Consider the following 27,768-nt stretch of genomic DNA (forward strand, 5'->3'; position numbering starts at 1 on the left):
GGTTCCCTGTGACCTTCCATTACCTGCATCTCCTGGCCGGGCGGTTTGATTGACAGCTCGCTGTTTGCCTCCCATGTTGTACTTCAGCTGACAAGACTTTTCATTTTAACTCAATTTTCCTGCCTATCACAAGCTGGTGGCAGGCCAGACTCAAGTCGCCCAGCCTTGCCTCGGCAGCTTGCTCCATTTCTCATTAGTACGCATTTATTCAGTGGAAATTGGAAGACAAATGCTTCAAGGCATGTGAACTAAGTATAGCAAATTAGGTTTAAAGACTGAATATTTATAAGTCTATTGAAACAGTAGCCTTTTAAATCAAAAATAAACAGAACTAAATCACTGCTTGGGTACAAGATCAGAGGTAGGAGGATTCTAAGAATAAGCACTACAGTATGAAGTCTGCCCTCATCTCTAGCTTAATTCAAAGCCTAAAATAAAATGCCCTCCCAGGATCCCATTGTTAACAAAGTGGCATCTTCCTTTTTTGTCGAGGTTGTAAAACGGATTTTAAAATCTTGTGCGTGGGTTGGGGTGGGGGTGACGGTGGTGTGCACGTGCCGCCTGCTTATCCCTAGGTATGCTTCAAATTGCCTTGTTTGTTCGGCACCAGCACGGAAACAGATGTTCCTCTACCCTGCCGGATAATTTACCGTACCTCACGGAGCAGACTGGGAGGCCTCCCAAGCTACCCAGCTGGTCTGTTAGTAGCACTGGCTGGTGTCTGCTGAACTATGACAAGTGCACGCGCAGGCGGCAGCGCTGCCGCGCGACTGTCATTTTTCTCAATGCACAGCGCCTGTCCTCGCGCAGGGTCTGTGGTAAGCTGTCCTCTTCTGTTTCGTTGCATTAGCCAGCAGACCCACACAAACCCATTCCCCTTTGTTGACCATAATGTGACTCATTACTTTTGTCATCTAATAATTATCGGCATGAGCGCCCAGAGCCCGAGCCAACCGAGCCCCCCACTTATAACTGGTACTGGAAGGTAAAACAGATTTGTCATTTACGATCTGACTGCTAAGCCACGCTTTGTGCTCCATTATTGTGATTAACTCCTGCATAAGATATGCTTGCCCAATTGTCATCTGTGATACTGCACTGGGCACCAGGACTGCCAGCGTTCCTGGAAGCTTGTCAGCCAATAGGATCTGATGGTGTTGCCCGGGCTGGTGGAGGCGAACCTGTTATTTCGCAGCAGCTGCCCCGGAATAATTTAGCATTTCTTCCCTCTCCCTGCTTCATATCTTGGGCAAGCGGCATGGCTGCATATGTCAGCTACCATTTCCAGACCCGACACCAGAAAGGCGCGATTCAGCTACATATTTCTGTGGCTGCCGACAGCCAAAGAGACGAGGCTGGTCCATTCCTTTGTAGCGCGGAAAGTTTTCCCCCCCTCTCTTTTTAACTGTAACACGCTGCCAGTTGAAATCTATCGTGTCAGGTGCCTTGTGGCTATCCGCAGTGGAGGCCAGATTCTGGAACCAGGGTTCTTCTCTGGCTTCGTCACCAACAAGCCGATTTGACTCTGCCTGATTATAGTAACGAAGGCAGTCCAAAAGAATATGCACAGACTCACAGTACGTCACATTGAATCACAGCGCTGGCCACGCTGAGCTGACCGCAGCCTCATTTCTTTAGACAAATGCACGCTTAAGGAAAAACCTCCTGCGACAAAGCATCCGCCGCAGCTTTATTTGCTATGCATGGTGGGCCAGATTTAATTTTTCCTGAAAGAACATTTGTTTGTATGTTTTTTGCACATGCATTTCCCGTGCCCCCTGACTGCCTGTGACTGCTAACCTTTTAGCGAAAGGGTTGTGGGTGCTCCGGCGCCATGCACCAGGGGCTTGCCTTTTGTGTGCTGCGTGGCTTATTTCACTCAGAAAAAGCCATGGCTGCTCTGGAGAGGCACACGCTGCCTCTTCTCCTCATCTCTTTGTGAGGTTTTTATACTGGTGATGAAGGGGAAGCCAGTCACAACACTACACCACCCATACATAATCGTCGGGAAAAAGTCAGCTTTGATTACTGAGTGAGAGAAGCAGCCATAGACGGGAGCTACACGCTCATACACATTGCTAGCAGAATGATTTATGCAAATTATGCATATTATTCCTGGAGGAATTCCTCCTCAAACTGCCAGGGTAAATTAACGGAAATTAGCCATAAAATCTGCCATGGTGGGAGCAAAAGGTGAAGGCCATTGGGAAAGCAAGGACATTCAGCTTCCAGACCCTTCCAGCACAGGAACTGAAGACAGAAAGCAGCCCCAAGAGGGAAGGGTATATCTGTGCTCAACAAGCATGCAAACCCGAACAAGGCATTATTTGGAGAGGCTATGCACGTAGTACACTCTGCTGATCTCACCCCCACGTTCTCTGAGGACAGTTTTACAACAATGTTTCAAGGTTAGGAAGAAACCTGTTCAGAACATCCACTTACATGTCTTCTGCAAATTTGTTGTATGTAAACAGGTTCCACAGGTACTGATTGGTTCATGGCTTGAATTGCATACTATTGCCCTGTTGTATTGAATTTACATAGCGCTTACTACCCCTGCCAAGGCGTTGAAGCGCTTTTGGAGAGTAGCACGCCACTCCAGATCCCAAGGTTAGAGTTGTTTTGTTGTACTATGAAAATCTAATGTCTGTGACAAGCTTCATTGATTGCCGGACCCATCTTCAAGCTGAGGTTGGTTGGAAGTTGCTAAGGCCTATCAAATTCCAGAGAACAAAGAGCGCGTACAGTAGTATTTGATGGGTTGGCCCATTGTTTTGCTTCCTAGTACATACTAATAGCATCTTTTACCTATCCCTATCCACTCAGAGATGATCTCACAACGCCAGGTCCCTATGTCTCCATCGCAGCCTCTACCTTTTTACATATATAACCAGGGCTCGAGTCGGGGTACCACGCGGGTGGACGGCGTCCCCCCACTTATTTTACCAGGAGCTTGATAACTGGAGCAAATGGAGCCACACATTCACTCTTTGGCATCTCTGGGGCGAGATTGGAGCTCATTCAGAACGCTGTTCACGCACTGGCTTCTCTGATGCAATCGCATCTAAGGGGTGAGCGAGGGCAGGCAATGAGTCTGATGGTGCAAGCCACCTTTCGTGACGTCACTTCCTGTCGTGACGTCAGCGTCCCCCCACTTCTTTTTTTTTAGGACTTGTGCCCTGTATATAACCTCTCCTCCTCGTTTTGTGTTGTCCTCCTGCAGATAGTGCGGTCCACGAGAGCTTCCGGATGTCCACGGCTTCCATGAACATACGAGTCGTGCAGCAGGATTTCCTCCTCAAGCTCGAGGGAAACCAGGGTTGGTCTCTGAGGAAAGGAGACATGTTAGCTCTCTTCCCCCCGACGCTGCACACTGACCCGGAGGTTTACAGTGACCCAGAGGTAAATATGCAACTGGTGCTTTAGGCACAGAACTGTACACATTGCTTTTTTGTCATTTTTTTCTATTATGTTTCAATTGACTCTTTCTTGTGGAACAAATCGCTCGATATCTTGATTCTTTCCGAAAAAGCCCCGGATGTCAAACAATGCCTAGCTTGTGGAAATGAATAAAGTGATGAGATTTCATGTACTTCCCTTTTTTTCTAAGGAACTGATAATTGAGCATTAACTACCATAAACATTTAATTAAATGGATGGTTTTGTTCAGTGACAATTCCTTTAACAGCTACACAAAAACAGAAGGATGGAAGGTTATTAAAATATCATATAATCTGGGTCACTTAGTTAAATGACTCCTAAACATCACTGACTCTTCGAAGCCCCGTACTGTCAGTATCATGCTTGAAACTTATGCTTTTTCACCTCCCCTCATGGAAACTCGCCCTTTCTTGATCAATTAGTCGAGAGTTGTGAACTGAGATTGCAAAGCTGTTGCGCCACAGTGAAGCTCTGAGGGTAATTGTGTCATCGCCTCGCGTTTTTTCCCCTGAAGCTAGAGTTAATGAATATCAAAAGACTGGAAATTAATCCACCCTGGCTCAGCCTTAATGCAGCCCGTGAAGTTCGCCACCTGCATGCAAATAGAATACTTTGAATACCGTCGCGCTCTCCCCTCCCTGAGCATCTCTTGCGGGATGGCTTGTTGCTGCTGTGAGATGGGTGCTGCCGGAGCAGGCAGAGGAATGGATGGAATGCTCCTATATCGATGGCCAAAATTATACAATAAGTTCCCTCACACGGCCATTAATTCATGATTAATGAGTTAACAATACCAAACACAAGGACTTGATGCTTGTGCTGGTTTTTGTTTATTTACTTAATTATTTCTATAGTTCGACTCCAGCACACCCGTGTTGTTTGATTATGTGATTTAATCTACTTTATAATTACTTTTTTCTTTTGTCGTCCAACTTAGTGCTACTCAAAATGTAAACTGGATACTGACCACCCATCAGTATCCCGTCTTTAAGGACTGATCATAAGAAATCAGGGGTTGGTTTCTCTTCTTGACAGATTTTCCATTGTAAGATTTCACTTCTGGTCACTCTGCACAACATGAAAACACTTAGGCCAGAAACCTACATTCTCCCATGTAAAAAGATCCATGGAGTGCCACATTGCCTATCCGCATATGTGCTTCAGCACCCCGTCGGGGTATGAAACACCACATAAACCCAACCACAACACAATGCAATACATTCCCACAATGCTGAATGGCTTGCTGTTCCATCCTTGTTGACAGGACAACGTGCTTGTGTCATGGTTTGGCAGGCAACTGTATTGTTTTTCATATTGACGATTTTTGTCAACCTTCAAGGAGGGAGCGGATGAGTGAAAGTGAGATGAAGCCTCAGCGATTATGCCTCCCAAGTTCAGGTGCTGATATTCATACCAAAAGAGAGACCTAAACCATGTTCAATCCATACTTGCTTTTTGGTACCAGCTCAATCACAGGCCTTCCTTTCAGAAATGACATGGAGGCCTGTCTAAACATCACAGTTTTAGGTGATGTTAATTGCTCATTTGAGTAGGCGCCTTTGCCTTTGAGGAGTGTAGATAGTACTTCAGACCCATTCACCCAAGAGTTTTGGGGGAGCTCTGCTTCCAATACATACCATCCTAGCCTCTCTCTATATGTACTAATCCTATTATGTGTTGTATGGCACAGATGCCAGATATTTAAATCCATATAGTACATCACTATACTTTTATGCAAAGAGTAAAAATACATTTATTTTAGTCAGCTTTAACTATTAACAATCAGAACCTTAAAAATAAAGACACAAGGGATCAATTGCCTTCACACCATTATTTCACAGTCTTACTACTTTTTGTGAAATGCCTGCAATTAATTATTAACTTTGCGCTCAAAGTCTAGTACAAAATAAAGTGATAACAATGGGACCACACCAGTGATACCCAATGTTAGCTAAAGCATGATTAAGTGAAGTGACAGTATCAGTATTAACAATATACCGACCCATACCCTGGAAATAGCAAAATCATTCTATTTTCTACCTTAGATACCTTAATGTATATAAACACAACAAATTGCACTTCAAGCAAGGATTAGATTGACCATTTTTAACACACAGGAAACGTTACTGGTGACGCTTGGAGCACTCTCCTTTCCTTCTCTTCGCTATTTCAGATATACTAATCTTCCCTGTCATCTGATGCTTTTGATCGGGATTGTAATTCGTTAAAGACATTTTTCACGCATATATGGATAAAAGAATAAGGATCTATACTCAGATTGTGTTACAAATATGACGGAATAAACAACTACATACATTCCGTTTGAGACTTGTTTTTATGCCCTGAGGAAGTCGCCGGGCAATTTACCCGAGACGAAACACGTGTTGGCTACTGAGTTCGCTGTGGCGTTTCTAAAGATACCAATATGTCACTATGGAAGAATTGAGAAGAAACAGAGAAGATTAAAGAAATAAAAGATTCATTGGACATTTAACCAGTCCCTGCCTTACTGCTATTGTAAACTGCTGACTATAAGCCTAAATTGCCTTGTTCTTGCTCGGGAATCTCTTTGTGTTTTTCAGTTTTTTCCTTTGTGACTTTAGTGACGGAGGAACTTTGGGGCATAGGTGGCTGTTCCCCTTGATTTCCCTAGAGCACTGTTAGATACTGATCGATAAAACTGACAGAACGTTGGATGTGCGCAAGGTTGTAACCCTGCCACGGTTTGAAGTTATATTATAAACACAACAAACTGCACTTCAAGCAAGGATTAGATTGACCATTTTTCCCCTCTCATGTACGGTATAAAATTCAAGGTGAAATCTTAGAAACTGAAATGAATTAAAAGGATAATATCCAACAGGTGGCCCTTCACAAAGATATTTTTGCAAGCTGCATCAGTCCACGACTTTAAGATATGTGTTGCCAAGGATTTGTGCAAGAGCGTTCCTGCGATCAAGGGTCTATTTATTTCCATCACTCAGCACAGTTTAATTTTTCATATTATTACCAGGATATGCGCGTCTCTCAGTTGATAGTTCATTGACTTTGATTGGAACGTTCTATGATTATGTTGATTGACCCCTGTGAGTGCCCTATTTTGCGAAGACACTCAAATCATCATTATGTTGAAAGTGTCCTGTTGTTAGGGAGTATTGGTAAATGTGAAAGACACCTAGCGAATTTTATCTATGTGCAGGGCTAAGATTCCAATTTGGAGCTGAGCACCTATGAAGCTCTGTATAGATTGAAGATATAGAGAGGTTTAAAGTAGGAATACAGAAGCCAAATAAAATGTGTAGATGTTAAGGAAAAATGTACCCACCACATTCTTAACAGACAGGCTATACATCTAGTAGTCACACCAGTGCACCAAAATTGGCTACACTTCGGGCCCTCCCAATTCAATGTTTGTGGTTAAGAAAAGTCGTATGAACATACTTTACATGAATCATAAATGCTACAAGTTCGAGTAAAATACATTGTGATACAGTACAAATCCACCTTCTTGATTATATCAATAAAAGTCTTTCCAACAAAAGTTGTCGTCTCAAATGACTGTACCATAAACATATATTCAAAAGCACGTATCACCGTTCTAATAGAAGCAGCATGAAGCCCTCTCTATATGCATTTTCTTTCTAGCAATGCAACGGGATATAATAATACAAAAATTAACTACGAATTCATGCTGCACTCTCTACTTACAGCATTATTTTTCAACAATGATCTGCTATTGCACATTCCTGTTACCTAATTAATTGTCCAAATAGAAGAACAAGATATTTCCTTAAGATAAGATTAGAGGTCTATAGTAAATAATTGGCTGTCCCACGCTGTCCCTATATTTAGTCAAAACATTCAAGGAGCGTTTACCCTTGCTATACCCTTGCTATGTTAAATGAAAGAAGATTTTTCTCATCATCAGCAGGTTTTTAGATGAGTTCTTGTCTAATGAGTGCATTAAAAGTGACTTTCCTTCAACTTCTTGCCTTCATTCCTCCTGTTTTTATTTGCTTCAATTTTGTTGGCCTTAGGACTCTGAACACTTTACCAATGCTAACCAGTGCTAAAGAGCTTGTGAAATTGGCTTACACCCAATTGGCACTTTTAATTTACTCGTATGTCCTTAGTAAAGTGCTACTACATGTACCCAGGGCCTGTAAATTAAATGACAATACTGGGTCTGCAGCACTGATTGTGTAACACACTTAAGTAGCCCTTTGAACATGTCTCAGGCCACCATTCCAGCCTGTGTGTCATTTAGACCTGGCAAAATTAACCATTTGCTAGGTCTAAAACTTCCTTTGTAAAACTGTTAGGAATGGGGTTGCAGGTTGGCAGAGGTATGCACCCTGTCCAAGCAGGAACCACCTCTCTAGTCATGGTAAGCTAGATACACACTAAAAGATAACCTGTGCTCACCCTCGTTTTTAACATTACTGTGTGAATATCTTCATTTTCTTGTGCCTGCTCCTGTTATCTCTCCTGAGTGTGCGTTTTTCACATTACTAGTGCCTCAGCCAGGTTTTCCCGCCGCTGCTGCCCCTGCGGCCCCTCCCACCCCGTCACAGCCTCTGCTCCCACCTAAAATTCCACCCCCCTCCCCTACTTATGGCGACTGCTTCAGGGGAGCGCGCGTGGTTCCCAGACCTCCGGTCTAGGAATGCACTCTCCCCAGCAGCTCCGCCTCACTGCCGCAGCCTCGAGTCCACAGCTGTGCAGGGTTCGCGCCTGCAGCCCGCCAGTCTTTGTAATTTGACTTCTTTTGTTTTTAACATTACTGTGTGCATATCTTCATTTTATTGTGCCTGCTCCTGTTATTTCTCCTGATTGTGCGTTTTTCACATTACTAGTGCCTCAGCCTGGTTTTCCTGCTGCTGCTGCCCCTGCGGCCCCTCCCACCCCATCGAAGCCTCCACTCCCGCCTCCCACCTCGGATCCCGCCTCCTTCCCTACTTATGGCGACCGCTGTGGGGGAGCGCGCGTGAGCTGTGGGGGAGTGCACGTGATTCCCAGACCTCTGGTCTAGGAAAGCACTCTCCCCAGCAGCTCTGCCTCACCACCGCAGCCTCGAGTCCACAGGTGCGCAGGGTTCGCTCCTACAGCCCGACAGTTTTCGTAATTTGACTTCTTTTGTTTTTAGTATTACTGTGTGCATATCTTCATTTTATTGTGCCTGCTCCTGTTATCTCACCTGATTGTGCGTTTTTCACATTACTAGTGCCTCAGCCTGGTTTTCCCACCACTGTTTCCCCTCCCACACTGTCACAGCCTCTGCTCCCGCCTCCCACCTCGGATCCCGCCCCCCTCCCCTACTTATGGTGACCGATGCACGGTCGCGCAGCCGACGCGCCACTGGCGCACCGAGGGCGCGCCTAAGGCAAGCCCGTCTGCGCCCGTCCGTGACCCGACCGCGACCAGCACAAGGAACCCTGGTTCTCCCGGACCCCACCGTTACGACTCATCCACCCTCCACGCACTCAATCCCGGAAGACACGCCCACTGCGCAGTATCCTTGCCGAATACCACCCATGGACAGTTCTCATGCAGACCCTGCCACAGATCCTTCACCATCGACAAAACTCCCACTGCCACCGAAGGCCCGCCTGATGCCAGGCCACCAGTAACCCTGACCTGCATCGACATGCCGTACAAACTTCAAACCATCCAGGACGCCGCAGCCAGACTCGTCCTCGGGACCCCACGTCACGAGTACATGACTCAACACCTACGAAGCCTCCACTGGCTCCCCGTCGAGAAGCGGGTCACTTTTAAGCTCCTCACCCACGCCTACAAATCCCTCCACAACAGCGGACCCATATTCCTCCATGAGAGAACCTCCGCCCTCCCGCCCCGCCCTGGCGGAGATCCCCTGCATCTGCAGAAGCAGAACGGGCAGGAGAGCCTTCTCTTACATCGCATCCAAGACCTGGAACGAGCTCCCCGTGAACATCAGACGCATCGCATCCAAGACCTGGAACAAGCTCCCCGTGAACATCAGACACTCTCCTACCCTGCCCGCATTCAGAAAGGACCTCAAGACCTGGCTTTTCGGCTGGGTAAGTAGCGCGCTATACAAACCCCTTATTGATTGATTGATTGATTGATTGATTGATTGATTGGTAGAATGGCACAGAGCAGTCAGTCTTATCTAAAGAGGCAATGTGTAAAGTATTTGTGTGACAGACACACACACAAAGGTACGCAATCAAAATACAACAAAAATACTTCGCACAGGTTTAGAATGACAGATTATATATTTTTATGAGTAAAACAAGACCAAAACAACATAAAACCAATAAGTAGAAATGGAGTTATACATATTAAAAAAAATACATTGAACAGTAGTGCTTAGAAGTAAATAGAACTTAGGGGTTACTTGAGGTCATGCTGAACTGGGATAAATCCAAAGTTCAGGCCTACTAGAATGGAGGGTAGGTACCGCTGAAAAAGTTCCTTGGATTGAACAAGCGTCGAGGCCAACGATTCGATGCATCTGTTTCTATCTGCGCAGGTGAAAAAGGCTTTATCGACAAACCCCTTTATGATGCAGGCACTGCGTCATCATCAAGCCATGCTGTCTGACGTCATCAAGTCATGCAGTCCATCACAGTGATGTTGTCTATTGGCTCTTGTGTCGACATTGAAGGCCAATGCTTCGGTTCTGATCAGAGCAAAGTCGCCACTGCGTTGATTTTGCTGGTTCTGTACAGCAGAAAGTTACCTTTCAAGGGCCCATGTCTGGATTTGCACCACTTAGCAGGGTGGGACTCACAGATGGCAAAGTCCAGGTGCTGTTGCAGGGTTGAAGGAAATCTCTGATGGCCCTGAGACTTCAGGACAGTGGGCAAGCTAACAAACCCTAGGAGGCATTCTTGTTTCAAGTGAGATGGGTCCAGTCCTTGTCATCAGCAGGGCCGAGGGCAGCAGGCAGCAGGGCAGCACTGCAAAGTTGAAAATCAGTTCTTCCAGAGCACCAGTCAAGCAGAGTGGCAATCCTTGTAGAACAGCAGACTTTACTCCTGGCAGAGTTCTTTACCTGTCCAGTAGCGTACTGTCTTGGTAGAGTCAGAGGCCCAGTACGTATACCCAGTTGAGCCTTTGAAGTAGGATGGCTTCAAAGAAGGGTCTTTGAAGTGCACACATGTCTTTTTTTCCCAGCCCTGGCTCCAGACTATTATTAGGGGGGTAATCAACCCTTTGTGTGGGAAATAGGACACTGCCTTTTCAGGTGTAAGTGTCCGCTCGCCCCTCTGTTCCTGCTCAGAAAGAGCTATCAGAATTCAGATGAGTTCTCTGTCACACACACCCTTCCTGTGTTTGTGGCTGTCTAGAGGGAATGCACAGAATGTAGTTGTCACCCACCCTAGACATGTATTGAAGACAGGCTGGAAGGCACACAGAGCAGTAAGAGAAGAGAAAAGTCCACTTTCTAAAAGTGACGTTTTTAAAATAGTAATATTAAATCCAACTTTACCATTAAAGAGAATTTCTCTTTACCATTTCAAAGATATGAAATTGAAGCAGCTACTCCTTTCTAATCAGGAATTATAGCTTAAAAGTGTATTAAGGAATTCCCAATGCTAGCCTATGAAAGGAATAGGCCTCAATGTAGTGAAATCTTTTTATTAGCTATTTGTCACTACTAGGACATTTAAAACATAAAAGTACAAGTCCTATCTTTTACTTACACAGTACCTTGCCCTTAGGGCTACCTAGGGCCTACCTTAGTGAAGTCATATGTGTAATAAAAGGGGAGTTTAATGCTTGGTAAATAGTTTTTAAAGTGAAGTCAACGTGGCAGTAAATGTCACACACAGGCCCTGCAATGGTGGGCCTGAGACAAGTTTGAAAGGCTACTTGTGTGGGTGGCACAATCAGTGGTTTAAACCCACTAGTACATTTAGGTTACAGGCCCTGGATATATGGTATACCACTTTAAAAGGGACTTATAAGTAAACTAAATATGCCAATTGGGTATACACCGATGTGTCCATTTTTAAGGGAGAAGCACATGCATTTTAGCACTGGTTAGTAGTGGTAAAGTGCTCCGAGTCCTAAGGCCAACAAAGATGGGAGTTATTCAGGCAAAAAGTTTGGGGAAAGACCATCCTATGGATGACAGGTCCAACAAATACATATATGTCATCTATAGGGTAGGCCCTAAACAGTAGGCCTGGGTGGATCTTGTGCAGTTTCACGCTGCAGAATTCTATGGAGTTACTGAGAAACTCCGCCCATTCTGCAAAGTTCTGCAAGCTGGCAGAGTATTTCTCAGGCTGGAACGTGGCAGGCTGTGTGCAGGACACCTTAAAGTGCAGGACTGCGGAATGATGCACTAATGAGAAAACAGAACTTAAAGTGCTGGGCAATGGTGAAACAATCGCAATGGACCGCACTCCGCTAGCCCCTCCTCCGGGTCGCCCCTGGGGAAGCTGGTACATGGAGTTCTTGAGTGGTTCACCCCAGTGGGTGAAAGTCAGTACTTGTTGAACTGATGATCTCTAACATGAAGTTCTTGAGTGGTTCACCCCAGTGGGTGCAAGTAAGTACTTGTTGAACTGATGATCTCTAGACCCGATACATGTCCCGGGTTTTAAAATATCGCCCGAGACATGGCTCGGGTTTCGGGATAAACTTCCCTCCTCAGTAGAGAAAATAGTTAGGGGTGGAAAAGAGGGCCGCCAAACAACCGTCAAAGGCCTCGTTGCCCGCACAGGCACGCAGGTGCGTCGTCCAGGAGCTCGTCAGCTCAAAGCTCAAGGGAGCCATATTTGTAGAAACAATCGCAATGGACCGCACTCCGCTAGCCCCTCCTCCGGGTCGCCCCTGGGGAAGCTGGTACATGGAGTTCTTGAGTGGTTCACCCCAGTGGGTGCAAGTCAGTATTTGTTGAACTGATGATCTCTAACATGAAGTTCTTGAGTGGTTCACCCCAGTGGGTGCAAGTAAGTACTTGTTGAACTGATGATCTCTAGACCCGATACATGTCCCGGGTTTTAAAATATCGCCCGAGACATGGCTCGGGTTTCGGGATAAACTTCCCTCCTCAGTAGAGAAAATAGTTAGGGGTGGAAAAGAGGGCCGCCAAACAACTGTCAAAGGCCTCGTTGCCCGCACAGGCACGCAGGTGCGTCGTCCAGGAGCTGACTCCTGGACGACGCACCTGCGTGCCTGTGCGGGCAACGAGGCCTTTGACGGTTGTTTGGCGGCCCTCTTTTCCACCCCTAACTATTTTCTCTACTGAGGAGGGAAGTTTATCCCGAAACCCGAGCCATGTCTCGGGCGATATTTTAAAACCCGGGACATGTATCGGGTCTAGAGATCATCAGTTCAACAAGTACTTACTTGCACCCACTGGGGTGAACCACTCAAGAACTTCATGTTAGAGATCATCAGTTCAACAAGTACTGACTTGCACCCACTGGGGTGAACCACTCAAGAACTCCATGTACCAGCTTCCCCAGGGGCGACCCGGAGGAGGGGCTAGCGGAGTGCGGTCCATTGCGATTGTTTCTACAAATATGGCTCCCTTGAGCTTTGAGCTGACGAGCTCCTGGACGACGCACCTGCGTGCCTGTGCGGGCAACGAGGCCTTTGACGGTTGTTTGGCGGCCCTCTTTTCCACCCCTAACTATTTTCTCTACTGAGGAGGGAAGTTTATCCCGAAACCCGAGCCATGTCTGGGGCGATATTTTAAAACCCGGGACATGTATCGGGTCTAGAGATCATCAGTTCAACAAGTACTTACTTGCACCCACTGGGGTGAACCACTCAAGAACTTCATGTTAGAGATCATCAGTTCAACAAGTACTGACTTGCACCCACTGGGGTGAACCACTCAAGAACTCCATGTACCAGCTTCCCCAGGGGCGACCCGGAGGAGGGGCTAGCGGAGTGCGGTCCATTGCGATTGTTTCTACAAATATGGCTCCCTTGAGCTTCGAGCTGACGAGCTCCTGGACGACGCACCTGCGTGCCTGTGCGGGCAACGAGGCCTTTGACGGTTGTTTGGGGGCCCTCTTTTCCACCCCTAACTATTTTCTCTACTGAGGAGGGAAGTTTATCCCGAAACCCGAGCCATGTCTGGGGCGATATTTTAAAACCCGGGACATGTATCGGGTCTAGAGATCATCAGTTCAACAAGTACTTACTTGCACCCACTGGGGTGAACCACTCAAGAACTTCATGTTAGAGATCATCAGTTCAACAAGTACTGACTTGCACCCACTGGGGTGAACCACTCAAGAACTCCATGTACCAGCTTCCCCAGGGGCGACCCGGAGGAGGGGCTAGCGGAGTGCGGTCCATTGCGATTGTTGCTGGGCAATGGTGAAATGGCTACTGCACCCTGCTTTATATACAAAGTTGAGAGAGTGAGAGCGGGGCATGCACAGTGCCCCACATTAGGTGTAGTATCATGTGGAGCGTGCAGGGCAGGTACACCCAGTGACACAGTCCACCACCACAGTGTGCATGCAGGGGCAGTATTCAGACACTGACTGCAGTGGGGGTGCACTGCTCACCCATGCCCCAGTCCATTGTTCCCTCCGCCAGCTGCACCCAGACATACCTGCTTGGTGGTGATCACCCCCAGCTCCTTGGTGGCCAACCTCTGCATCTGCATTCTGCATGGCCAGGACCTGTGCCTTGGTTGAGTATTGAGAACTCAGCGTCAGAGCTTTCGTGCTGCAGCAGCAGCACAACACCCAGCACAGGCAGAGCAGCAGCAGCCAGTTCAACCACGGCCCCTGGCTCATCATAGCTCCCATCGACTCCGTCACAGCCCAAAGTTCCAGCTAGCGCCTGCGGCCCTGGAGCAGAGCCTGGTGCATCCTTTGCCAGGGGAAGCAAGTTCTTCTCACCAGGAGTCAATGGTGCCTGGAGGACCATTGTCCGCCACATGCAGAATCACTGTGAGTCCAGGGAAATGCCAGCTCCGGTGGCACAGGGGGGAAAGGGGTCTAAAGTGCTGTTCGCATCCCTCTTCACCGGACTGGAGCCTGCCTCGGAAGCACCACCACCATCACAACATGGCCCAGCCTGAAGGCTGAAGCACTGTGCACCACAGAATGGATTCTGCATTGCATGAAAGTGACGAAACAATGGCTGGAGGAGAAGTTTGTGCGAGACCACCCACCTAGAGCTCAGGAAGGACACTGGAGAAACCTGCCCATGGCCCTCTGCCCACCCTCCCAGTCAGGTGCCCTCGTCCATGTGCTAGCAGCACTGCTTGGGGGTCCACATTCCTTTCACTGTTCCCAGTAACTCCACACCTCTGTAGGTGGAAATTCCAGATGCTTCTTCCACTTGAAAACTGGCACCAGGTATAAATATTGGACCCACAGACCCAACTCTTCAGTACACATCTGGACCTACAGAAGCCTTTGAAGAAGGACTGCTGTGCTGCTCTGTTGCAAGAAGGAGTGCTGCCATGCTGCCTGAGTTAGAAGGACTGGATCTTGATCTTGAACCCAGGACCACAGAGTGACTCCACAAGCTAGATGGCTGGCCTCCTGATCAGAGCCTCGGGGGCAGAAAAGGCTTCAACCCAACATCTGGACTCTGTTTGCTGTGCGTCCTATCTCCCCAAGCTGTGCCACCCTAGTTCTGGACCCTTGGAAGTGGTCCAAAAGCTGCACTGCAAGCCCTGATGTGTTTTTATTGGGCAGAACCTATGCAGTGTGATGCATCTTCTCACAGCTCTGCATCAGAAAAGCCACTGTGCAACACATCCCTGATGCAGGATCAAACATATCCTCAGAACTGCCAGTTTGTGATGTATCCCTGATGCAGAACCTTGTATTGCAGCCTCTCAGTGCACTAGAATCCTTGCTGGACAGTGCATCTTCGACAGAGGACCTCACATCGCAGCCTGCAGCTCACCGGGACCACCGCTGCATAATGCATCCTCAACACTTGATCTCATCATGCTCTGCAACCAGGATTTAAGGTACTATGTTAAGCAGGTCTTACTTGGTCCCTGTATCTGGCCCGCACTCCATTGCAGTTGACCTGAACTTGTGACTTTGTCCTAGTCTGGTGCGACCAGATAGCCATAGTTGGCACTTTGTGCTTTTAAGCACTATTTTGACAAGCTATTAGAATGTTAAGCGCAAGTTGATTTGGGACTTGCTTGTGTTTCACCCTGATAAGGATTGTTGTTGCTGCTAGAGTAGGGTTTCCTCCTCCTTCAGCTAGTAACCACATTTCTTACATGATGTTAATAAACAAACCGTGTAAAACACAATATTCTAAGAGCATTTTAATCTGCCTCTCTAATTCAGTTGGTGCATAATCAAGTTATACCAAATCATCAGCATATAACAATACATGTATTTTTTTTCCTTTATTTTTGATAGATTTCCTTTGGGATCAAGGAGACCTGTTGAATGTACACCTAAAAAGATTGAAAATAAGAATAGGACAAGGACACACCCTTGTTTTAATCTAATATGAATTGCAATTTTATCTGACCATCCACTCCCTTCCCAACGTTACTTGTACCCAGATGTCAGAGTGTAGGGCAATAAGTAACATAAGCAATTCATTTGCAAACCCTAGAATATTTGCATGTGCCCTCAGCAGATTTCTATCCACAGTGTCAAAAGCAAATAGGCTGTTTAGGAGGTTTACCACTGTCTCACTGGAGGTGGAGGAAATAAGAATGATTTAGAACAGCATTCATAATGAGGGGTGTCCTGAGCCATGAGGGGAAACTGGACTTGTCTCTGTCTTGATTGGTGACTCCATTCTGCTTTTGTCCCTTGGTCAGCCCCTTTGTAATTAAGACCTTACGTTACTGGGTTATGGTGTGTCCAAGGAGATATTATGAGCCAAGAGAAGCTCTTGAATAGGCTTTGTATGTTTACTGTGACAAGAAAGAAGGGCCCATTGTCGATTCTTTGAGTGATTCCATTAAAAGTTCAAACTTGATGGGTTAATACCATTCCTTAGATTTGTCATCAATCGTAATGTGCACTGTTTGAGATTTTGCTAAGCTAAACCAAATGTCCCATACATAACAGTTAGAGACCCAGATATTTAATGTAGACAATATCAGTTTCTTAGAGAAAAACAATCAGCTGAAACAGAGATTCTGTAGCCTTTATTTTAATAGGAATCAGGTTTTGTGTGTTGATGATTAAATAAACAGGTAAAGACGGGTCTGAGTGTGCTAGATTTGTTAGGGTTATGTAAAGGGCTCACGTGTGGCCTTTGGAAAGCTAGTGTAGCAGTAAATTCCGTTTCTACCAGTGGTGGGATGAAAGTCAGGAGGAAAGATACAATATGATGCCTTTCTTTTCAGAGACCTCAAAGATCCTCACATTGTCCCTCCTGCACTCATCCACCAAGTTGTTTTTTTTGTGGAGGTTCAATAAGTCACTATTGCTGTCTGGTAAGCAGAGCGGTTTATTCCTCACTATTTCTAGCCTTTTGTTGGTGAATTCTAGCCTTGATCAATAGGATGCGGGCTCCAAATGTATAAACTTCACTTCCTTCACTCTTTCCTCAGTAGAATGTTCATCCTGTCAATGGAGAGTTTAATGTCCTTGTTTTCAGCCATTATTGACTTCGAAATGACCACACTCATCATCTCACAGAAACCCTCTGGATTTTTGAATTTGCCAGATATTGCCTCAGCAAACAGGAGCTGGTAGGATGACTTAGATTGAGGCATAGCTCAATATAAAACACAGAGGGGGCCTGTGTGAGAAGTTGGCCTGATATATGCTGTCGACTAGTCATAGTGGGCACCTTGTATCAGTCCAAACAACCCCTTATGGTGATAGGTTAAAGACAACCTTTATTGAAAGCTATCCTAGTGGTAGCTATGGAGAGCAGCCTTCAGGCTAAGTGTTGAAGGAATGTAAAGCAACTTGTTTTACCAGTCTATAATCTCTTGAATGACCAAATGAAAGGACAACCACACCAGGTATATATTTAAAATATATGTATTTAAGATAAAACACACCCCTCTAGTCTCTTTATGAGGCTGGAGTTCGAAGTACTTAAGTTACAAGTCAGTATTCAACAGTAAAAGCACAAATACACGTTTGGGCACTGAGGGCGTACCACACCATATACCAATAAAGTGGTATAAGAACCACGACTGAACTAGACACAAGGCCTAGAGCCTGTAGAAGTGCTTGGACCACAAGAAACCACCCAAGGTAGTGACACAGGAAACCCACGGGGGACGCGTGCAGTGTGACAACACAGTCGTGAATCGCCGTTAACTTCTATGGGGAAAGTCGCAGTTGGAAATTTAGAGTTTAAGGACACTTAGAGGATGACTACGAGCGAACCCTTTTGGACTTAGAGGTGTCTAGGGCCAACACCCATGGGAGCACCGGAGTACTCGAGTTACCTCACCCGGGAAGCCGGGTGCATAGGTGTCAAATGGTGTTCAGTGGCGTCGCTGTTTTCAATGGAAGCTGCTCAGGAAGTGCTGCTGCCGAGAAGAGGAGAAGTGTCCGAAGCGATCCAAGGCCGGATCGAGGATGGAAGGAACCTGAAAGCAGAGGGGACAGATTCTGGGTCACTTACCAGTGACCAGGGGCACGATAGTCCAATGCCCACAGATTTTGGGTGCTTCAGGTGAGTTGAAGGGTGTCTTGATTCTGTAGCCACGAGGTCCAGGAGGTGTCGACAATGACCAGGAGCTGGATTCGAGCTGTCCCACGAAGTCTGTCGACTGCTGCAGTGTTGGCGACCAGATTGGACCCAACAAGCCTTGGCAACGGCAAGTCACTTGGAAATAGAAAATGGACGTCGGTGCAGACGAGCAAGGTCTGGGGGACTCAACCAGCGAAGGTAAGTTGGGGCACGTCTGGAGCAACCAGGAAAGCCCAATCAGAAGAGGAGTTGCCTTCGTGGGGACCTACTAGCCAACGGGCTAGCGATCACGAAGGAGCCTCGAGCGGTCGCAATGGAAACTGGCCCACGGGTCACTCGTGGAGTTGAAGCCAGAAATCTTCGGTGCAGGAGGTGTTCAAGGCTGGGGCTACTCGGAGCCCAAAGCACAACTTCGAGGAAGACCAGGAAGATGATGGATCAGCAAAAGATCACGGTGTCCAGGGGTCACGGTTCCACATCACCCACAATAGCCACGGGCCTCAGCTTTGCTGTGGACTCAAAGTAGCCTCGGGGAAGTATGGAAATCTACCTCTGGGGATGCAGAGACTTCGGTGTCCGGTGGGAGCTTCAGAATTGCAGACCGGACAGTTGCTTCTTTCGTGCCTGCCAAGCAGGGAAGTCACTCCTTGACCCCAAGGGAGATTTCTTCAGTCTTCTAGTTAAAGTAGAACGTCGAAGGTCCAGGATATATGTTGCAGAGTTTCCTCTAGGGTAATCTAAAGTCGCAAGGACTGGGTTCCCATACATATACTAAGTTTGGGGGTTGGACATACTCTAGGGACCCACCTATGGGAGGGTTTGGAAAGAGGGGTGGTTACACCCATTTCCTTTGTCCAGTTGCGCACCAGACCAGGGGCAGGTAGCCCCTGCAACCAGTTTGAACTGGACTATGCACAGGAACACCAAGTGTGTCTCCAGGAGACCCACATTGTATGGGCAAAGCGGCGATTGTTGGAAGAGCTGGGATTTGCTTTAATCGCTTGTACTAAATACACCTGTACAGTGAGGGGGGTTGCAATACTGGCCAAAAATCATATAAGTACTACTGGCAGGATTCTAACTGATACAATGGGTCGATGGGCAATAGTAGAATGCATTATAGGTGATATGACCTGTACAATTTGTGGACTATATGGCTCTAATAGTGATGAGGAGTCTGTTCTAGACTATTTGAATGTTGAGCTATCGACTTGGTCTATGCCCTTGATTTTTTGTGGGGATTTTAACATAAATCTGACATTAAATGATTTCAAAGAGACTACTCAGTATAGGGGTAGAAAACCTCGTGTCTTTAAAGCTATACAATCAGTAATGCAGTTACATGGCTTAGTAGATGCCTGGTCCTTTCTGCGGGGGGCAGAGCCAGGATATACTTTTTACTCATCTTCTCATCAAAAGTTAGTTAGACTGGATTATTTCTTGGTTCCTCAATCTATCTTGCATCAAGCATCTATCCAGGTATATCCACGAATTACATCTGATCATGGCCCAGTTGTTATATCTATAAAATGTTCTTTATCAGTTAGGAAGCCTAGGCCGTTTTCTTTTGATCGAAAGCTATTATTTGACCAGTTATTTGTAGAACAAATGAAGGAATGGATCACACATTTTTTCAGAGTGAATCGAGAAAGCACCCAACCTGCTTTTGTTTGGGATGCTTTTAAGGCTGCTTTTAGGGGAGAAGTCTTGAGCTACGGGTTATACAATCAAAAGCAACAGGCGGCGAAATTTCAAGCCCTTTATAAGGCTTTGATTGGGGCTGAGTAATCGCTAATGCAGGGGGTCCGTACTGGGAGTGATATAAGCCAATTTACAGCAGAGGTAGCTCGTTATAAAGCAAAAATCAATCTCCAGTGGTCTCAGGAAGCTGCGAAAAAGTTTATGATTAAACGACAATTGCAATATGAGTATGGGGAGGCAAGTGGCAGGTGCCTCGCCCTAAAACTTAGAGCAAGAATAGCCGCCCAAAAAATTGATAATATCATAGATCAGAATGGAATCTTGGTTGAAGATGCAAGTGGTATTTTAGAAGTGTTTAGACAATTTTATAGTAACCTTTACCAAGGCGAGGCTCATGATATTGACAAAGCGAATAACCTTCTTCGACAATACTGCATATCAGAGCTTTCTCATGAAGAGGCAGCAAGATTAGACGCTCCACTCACACTCGAGGAAGTAGAAACAGCGGTGAATGGGTTGGCTAATGGAAAGGCGGCAGGTCCAGATAAAATACCACTGGAAGTCTATAAAAGTTTTTTTTGTGTATTGAAATTTGATTTCCTTGCTACAATTATAGCCGCCCAGAAGCAGGGTGCCCCTAAGTCTTGGGACGAAGCCAGAATTGTTGTGTTTCATAAAAAGGATAAGCCGAAAAATGTCCCTGGCTCGTACCGCCCAATATCACTTTTAAATGTAGAAGGGAAAATCTATTCAAAGATATTGGCCGCTCGGCTATCATCAGTCATTACCCCATTAGTCTCTAATATTCAACATGGATTTACTCCACACCGGGGTACGACTAATCATGTTAATCGAGTAATTACACTCTTTGACTATGCTAATGTATCAAGAGAACCGCTATCTTTAATTTTGCTAGATGCCGAGAAGGCCTTCGACCGAGTCTCATGGAATTTTTTATGGGAACTATTGAAGCTACGGGGTTTTGGCCAGGAGTTCATAGCTTCGAAACAGACTTTATATCGCCAACCTGTGGCCCGAATTAGCACCATGGGACTCGAGTCGGAGGTTGTACAGATTCAACGCGGTACTAGGCAGGGGTGCCCATGCTCTCCTTTACTTTTTTCTTTATATATTGATCCGTTTTTGAAGATGCTTGATTTAAGTGTCAAGATACAGCCAGTAAATATTCAAAATTATCAGTTTAAAGTCCTAGCATATGCGGACGATGTAGCTATTGTTTCCCCTAGACCGCTGGCCGCAATGCAGGAAATTGAATACTTAGCTTCGGAATTCGGCGCAGCCTCCGGATATAAGTTGAATACAGCCAAAACTCAGATCTTGTGCACTAACTTACCGGATTACTCTGACTCGAGGGTTTATGAAGAGGTTAATTATTTGGGTGTCAAGATCAGAGCTTCATCGACAGATCTTGTTAAGGCAAATTGGGATGGTATTATAGTCGGTGTACAGAAACAATTAGATAGAGCCGAATGTTTACACCTCTCCCTTGTAGGGAGATGTAATTTACTTAAAATGATGATTCTCCCTAAAATTTTATACCTGTTTAGATGCTTACCTTTAGAAATCTCCCATATAAGTTTAATGCAATTACAATCTATCTGTATGCGTTTTTTATGGTCTAGGGGAAAGGCTCGGCGGGCTATGAGATATATGGTTTTGCCACGGTCGGTAGGAGGGTGGTCGGTACCGGATTTTACCTTGTACTATTATGCATGTATGCTACAAAGAATGAATATACTTCTCATAGGGGTGGGATCCCTAGATATGGCGGAGTGTCCTTCTATTTATGAGATGCTCTTGGGTGTTAAAGCAAAAAATGGTCTCTTTTTAAATCTGGATTGGAGCTATTACAAGCGTACCAGATTTAAGGTCCTAGGGGCAGCCTATAAAGTGTGGAAAGCCGTTAGGAAAATGTATCATTTTGGGAAAATTTCTTGGTATACACCACTAGCTGCTACAACTTTTTTCCCAACGGTGTTTTGTGACCGGGTGGTTTATAATTGGAGAATAAAAGGTATACGTTTGGTGGGCGATTTATATTCTACAGAGGGGCTGAAGTCATTCGATCAATTGTGTGAGCATTATCACTTGCCTAGGGCAGATTTTTACAAGTATTTACAAATCAGACAGTATTTAATGCAGCTGCCTGGTAATATAATGATTAATCCTTTGGTGGAAGCAAATCGGAAATCGACAAGAATAGGCACTTTATATAGCTTAATGCTTAGCACTAAGTTGGATGATTTAGAAGAGCAAAATCAAAAATGGGGGATCAGATTGGGAAGATCCGACATAAATTTAGAGGTCTCTATTAATTTGGCAATCCAACTATTTTTATCTGCTAAATTGTTGGCTCAACACTTCAAATCACTCTTTAATTTATACTATACTCCAGATAAAACCTCAAAATGGAGTGGGGCTCATACAGGGGAATGCTTCCGATGTGGGCACTCTCCCGCAGATGATATACATATTTTTTTTTCTTGTTTTTCTTTAGCTAGACTTTTACATCAGGTGCAGCAGCTTTTAACAAAAATTGTTGGTGCTCCTATACAATTAACAGCTGTGCAGATTTTGTTGGGGGTGGAAATGGGAACGGAGGTAGAAGGGATACCAAAGAAGCGGATATATCTAATATTTCTTGCTACTGCAGTTCTTAGGTTAAGTATAGCTTCGTACTGGCTCCAGAAAGAACCGCCCACATTCGAGGCATGGCGGGCTCAGTTCTATCAGGTTTATAATATGGAGCATAGTTTATATGCTATTAAAGGCCAGCGTAAGAGGAAACTGGGATGTCAAATTTGGGGCTCAGTTGAGCAATATTTGTCTTCAGATCTCTGAATATAAATTCTTTTTAGTGTTTATAACCACGATGTTTTTTCTTTTTTTTTTTGGTGTATGAAGTGGTGACATTTTCTTTAACTGTATATTATTCTGCCATTGTATATGCTATTTGTTTTTTAAAAGGACCATATACGTACGGTTTGTATGTACATTATGTTCTATATTGACTATCTCGAATGTACTGACTCATGTATTCACAATAAAAAAAAATCCAAAAAAAAAACAAAAAAACACCAAGTGTGCCCCCAGTGCAGAACTTCAAAGCACCAGAGAGTGCTCCCGCCCAGCCCCAATACACATCTGCCTGTCTGGGGAGGTGGTTACACCTCCCTGGGACAGGAAACCTATTGTCCTGGCCTCCCCTGCCGGAGTTTCGGTCAGCAGCAGGAGGCCAGACCCTTGTCTGTGGCAGTGGCATCTATTTTTGATGCCAGGGCTGTAGAAAGTCTTTACCGGGTTAGACCAGTGTGAACATGTCTCTCCCTCTAGAAGGGTGGAATGCCACCCCCACCACCAGAACTGGTGGGGGGTAGTATTCCAAAGCCTTTGACACCAAACACGACATGTTTCCGTGAAGCCAGTCCAAAGTTAGCATTTACCACGAGGTTATAATGCACTTAAGAGTATATGGTCAGGCTGCATCACAAACAACATCAAAGGATGTACTCTGAACGCTGCAGAGGGGTTCTGCTCATGCAGGGGCACCCTCTCACATAAAAACCAAGCACTCTGCCTTCAGGATTGTTAAGGCCTGCCATAGGAGTGACTTGTAGGTTTTATTTCTGTTTGCAATGGTAGTGATATAGGTAGCCTATACCACAGTATGGGGTGCAACCATCGCTTTACCCAGGCTGCAGTAGCTCCATTTTAGAGAGGAAGCAGCTAGGCTGGGGTCCTGATTAGCATGGCCACAGCCAGACTAAGGTCGAAAAACAGTGAAACACCAGCAAAAAGTGGGGGTACCCAAGTGAAGCAGATCCTACTCTCCTACACAACCCCCCCCACCCCCCCAACACAGGGACATTAAACTAACCTTGACCAGTTGAGTCTTCATGTTCTAAGTGGAAATACCTAGAAAGTCCATCTGCATTGGCATGGTTACTCCCAGGTTTATGTTCCACTGTAAAGTCCATGCCCTGTAGGGAAATGGACCACCTAAGCAGTTTGGGGTTTTCACCCTTCATTTGTTTTAGCCATAAGAGGGGTGTATGGTCTGTCTGAACAAGGAAGGGAGTACCAAACAAGTATGGCCTCAACTTCTTCAGAGCCCAAACCCCAGCAAAGGCCTCCCTCTCAATGGCTGACCAACGTTTCTCTCTAGGGGTCAGCCTTCTGCTTATGAAAGCTACTGGCTGATCCTGACCTTCATCATTCAATTGTGACAGTACAGTACCTACCCCCAATTCAGATGCATCTGTTTGGACAATGAACTTCTTGGAGTAATCAGGACTCTGTAAAATGGGAGCAGTGCACATGGCCTGCTTCAGGTCATCAAATGCCTTTTGACAGCTAGCTGTCCACTGAACCTTTTTGGGCATTTTCTTAGAAGTTAAGTCATTCAGGGGTGTCACTATTGATCCATACCCCTTGACAAATCTCCTATAGTACCCAGTCAGGCCTAAGAAGGCTCTCACCTAAGTCTGGGTAGTTGGAGCAACCCAGTCCATGATGGTCTGGATTTTGCTCTGTAGTGGTTGAACCTGGCCTCCACCTACAAGGTGGCCCAGGTACGCAACCTGACTCTGCCCTATCTGGCACTTGGTGGCCTTGATAGTGAGGCCGGCCTTTTGCAGGGCCTCCAAAACATTCCTTAGGTGGACAAGGTGATCCTCCCAGGTGGAGCTAAATACAGCAATATCATCTAGATAAGCTGCACTGTAGGCTTCCAGACCAGTGAGAACTGTATTCACCAACCTTTGGAAAGTGGAAGGTGCATTCTTCAAACCAAAGGGCATCACCACAAATTGGTAGTGCCCACTGGGAGTCAAAAATGCCGTTTTTGGCTTTGCATCATCAGCTAGTCTGATCTGCCAGTAGCCAGCTGTCAAGTCAAATGTGCTAAGGTACTTGGCTGAGGCCAAAGTATCTATAAGCTCATCTGCCCTTGGAATTGGATGGGCATCAGTCCTAGTGACTGCATTGAGACCCCTGTAGTCCACACAAAACCTCATCTCTATTTTCCCACCACAGGTGTGAGGTTTTGGCACAAGGACCACTGGACTAGCCCAAGGGCTATCTGAGGGTTCAATAACTCCCAAATCCAACATTTTCTGAACTTCTGTCCTGATACAGTCCCTGACATGGTCAGGTTGCCTATAAACCTTATTTCTAATAGGCAGACTGTCCCCAGTGTCCACTTCATGAGTGCACCAGGTAGTTTGACTTGGAGTCAGAGAAAACATGTTTCTGAACTGATTGAGCACCTGTCTGCAATCAGTTTGCTGCTGGGCAGTGAGGCTGTCTGCCAAGGCCACACCATCAACTGACCCATCATCAGGGTTCTGTGAGAGGAGGTCAGGGAGTGGGCACTCTCTTCCTCCTGTCCCTCATCAGTAGCCATGAGCAAGCCCATGTCAGCCCTGTCTACATATGGCTTTAGCCTGTTGACATGGAGAACTCTGTGGGGACTCCTGGGAGTTCCTAGGTCTACCAAGTAAGTAACCTCTCCCTTCTGTTCAACAATAGTGTGGGGTCCACTCCATTTGTCTTGGAGTGCTTCTGGGGCCATAGGCTCCAACACCCACACTGTCTGTCCTGGCTGGTAAATAGTCAGTACAGCCTTTTGGTCATGCCAGGCTTTTTGCAGTTCCTGGCTAGCCTCAAGGTTTTTAGTTGCCTTTTTCATGTACTCAGCCACCCTGGAGCGGAAACCAAGTACATAGTCCACTATGGCTTGCTTTGGGGGCTTGAGAGGTAACTCCATCCTTCCTTCACCAAACTCAATAGACCCCTGACAGGGTGACCAAACAAAAGTTCAAAGGGGCTGTAGCCAAACCCCTTTTGTGGCACCTCCCTGTATGCAAACAAAAGGCAGGGCAAGAGAATGTCCCATCTTCGCCTAAGCTTCTCTGGGAGCCCTTTAATCATGCCCTTTAAGGTTTGGTTGAACCTTTCAACTAAACCATTGCATTGTGGGTGATAGGGTGTGGTGAATTTGTAAGTCACTCCACACTCCTTCCACATTGCCCTTAAGTATCCAGACATGAAGTTGGTACCTCTGTCTGATACCACCTCCGTAGGAAAATCCACTCTTGAGAAAACTCCCAAAAGGGCTCTTGCCACCACAGGTGCTGTAGTGATCCTAAGGTGTATAGCCTCTGGGTACCTGGTAGCATGATCCACTACTACCAGGATAAACCTGTGCCCAGATGCTGTTTGGGGATCCATGGGATCAACAATGTCAATCCCCACCCTTTCAAAGGGTACCCCCACCACAGGTAGTGGTATCAGGGGGGCTTTTGTAGTGCCACCTGCTTTTCCATTGGCTTGGCAGGTTACACTGGAGCGACAAAACTCCTCTGTGTCTTCAGACATGTGGGGCCAGTGAAAGTGAGGGACCAGTCTGTCCCAAGTCTTGTTCTGGCCCAGGTGACCTGCTAAAGGGATATCATGAGCTAGGGTCAATAGGAAGCCCCTAAACTTCAGAGGTATAACCAACCTCCTGGTGGCACCAGGCTTGGGGTCTGTACACTCTAAGTACAGGAGTCCATCATCCCAGTATACCTTGTGGGTACCACTAGCACTCCCAGCAGCAGCTTGCTGTCTGAGGGGTTCAAGAGAGGGGCAGCTGTGCTGCTCCTGGCTCAGATCTGCCCTGGAAGGTCACCCTGTCCCCAAGAACTCAACCTGATCAGGCTCAAGCTCCTCTGGGACAGTTCCTTCTTCAGGACTGTGATCATCTCCCTCAAGAGACTGATCCTCCTTCTAAGCCAGGGAGGACGGCTCTGCCTTAACCCTTCTGCTCCTTCTCTTGGATGGCACTTGGTCCATTATTCCAGAATCCAGGGCCTGTTCAGTTTCAGACATTTTGGCCTGTGACCTGGTCACAGCAAACACATCATCAGGGATGCCCAGCATTTTTGCGTGAGTCCTGAGCTCTACTTCTGCCGAAGCTGAAGTCTATAGATCATTGCCAAGCAAGTATTCGACTGGTAGGTCTGCACTCACCACAACCTTCTTAAGGCCAGTTACCCCTCCCCAGGAGAAGTTAACAACTGCCAGAGAATCGTCTGTTCTGACATTGCTAGCATTGGTCACTTGGTACATTTCACCAAGTATAATCTGCCCAGGTTCCACAAGATCGTTTGTCACCATAGTGACACTTGCTCCTGTGTCCCTGAATGCCAAAGCCTGTACTCCATTTATTAAAGGCTGTTGCCTGTACTTGCCCAAGTTACTGGGACTCACAGAGGGGGTCATATCCATGCCCTGACTAGGCAAGAGCCCAACTCAGTACCCAGGATCAACCCTACTAAACCCTTTGGCTGTGTATTCCCACCACCAATTGTAACTGCACTAGGGGGAGCAGGTGCCTTGGGGGCATTGGTTGGGGCTGTAGTATTCTCTTTGGACTTGGTGCAATATCTGGTCCTGTGTGTCTTTTGCTTACAGACTTTGCACCATGGTTTCTTTTGGCCTTTCCCAGCCTGTGAATCCCCACCTGAAGAAGATTTTCGGAGCCCTTGGGAAGAATTCTGATCTTTACCCTTGTCCCCACCCTTGTCAGAGTTCTTAGAATCTTGCTTCTTTGGGTCACCACCTTGTTTCTATACCTTCTGCCTCACCCTGGTTCTGACCCATTTGTCTGCCTTCTTTCCCAAATCTTGGGGAGAGGTCAGATCAGATCAGAGTCTACCAGGTACTGGTGCAACAGCTGATTTTGACAGTTATTAAGAATCTGCTTCCTCATTATCAGATTGTACAATCCTATGAAGTCACACACTTTACTGCCCAATAACCAACCTTCCAGAACCTTAGCAGCACAGTCAACAAAGTCCACCCAGTCTTGATTTCGTGCCTTTTGGGTATCCCTGAACTTTAACCTGTATTGTTCAGTGGTTAGGCCAAACCCATCTATCAGTGCATTTTTCAAGATCTGGTAATCATCAGCATCCTCTTCTCTTACAGCGAGGAGCTTAT

General features: G+C 46.2%; 1 protein-coding gene across 2 annotated transcripts in view; it reads left to right on the plus strand.

Annotated features, from left to right (window-relative positions):
• CYP7B1 (cytochrome P450 family 7 subfamily B member 1) overlaps positions 1-27,768 on the plus strand; it is a 666,301-nt gene that overhangs the window by 585,259 nt on the left and 53,274 nt on the right. For both annotated transcript variants that reach the window (XM_085605530.1, XM_085605531.1), the window contains exon 5: positions 3,224-3,402. In XM_085605530.1, the coding sequence (XP_085461656.1) occupies positions 3,224-3,402 (179 nt within the window). The remainder of the gene's footprint in view (positions 1-3,223; positions 3,403-27,768) is intronic.

Source organism: Triturus cristatus, chromosome 5_1 (genome assembly GCF_964204655.1).
Source record: "Triturus cristatus chromosome 5_1, aTriCri1.1, whole genome shotgun sequence".
Classification (NCBI taxonomy): Eukaryota; Metazoa; Chordata; class Amphibia; order Caudata; family Salamandridae; genus Triturus; species Triturus cristatus.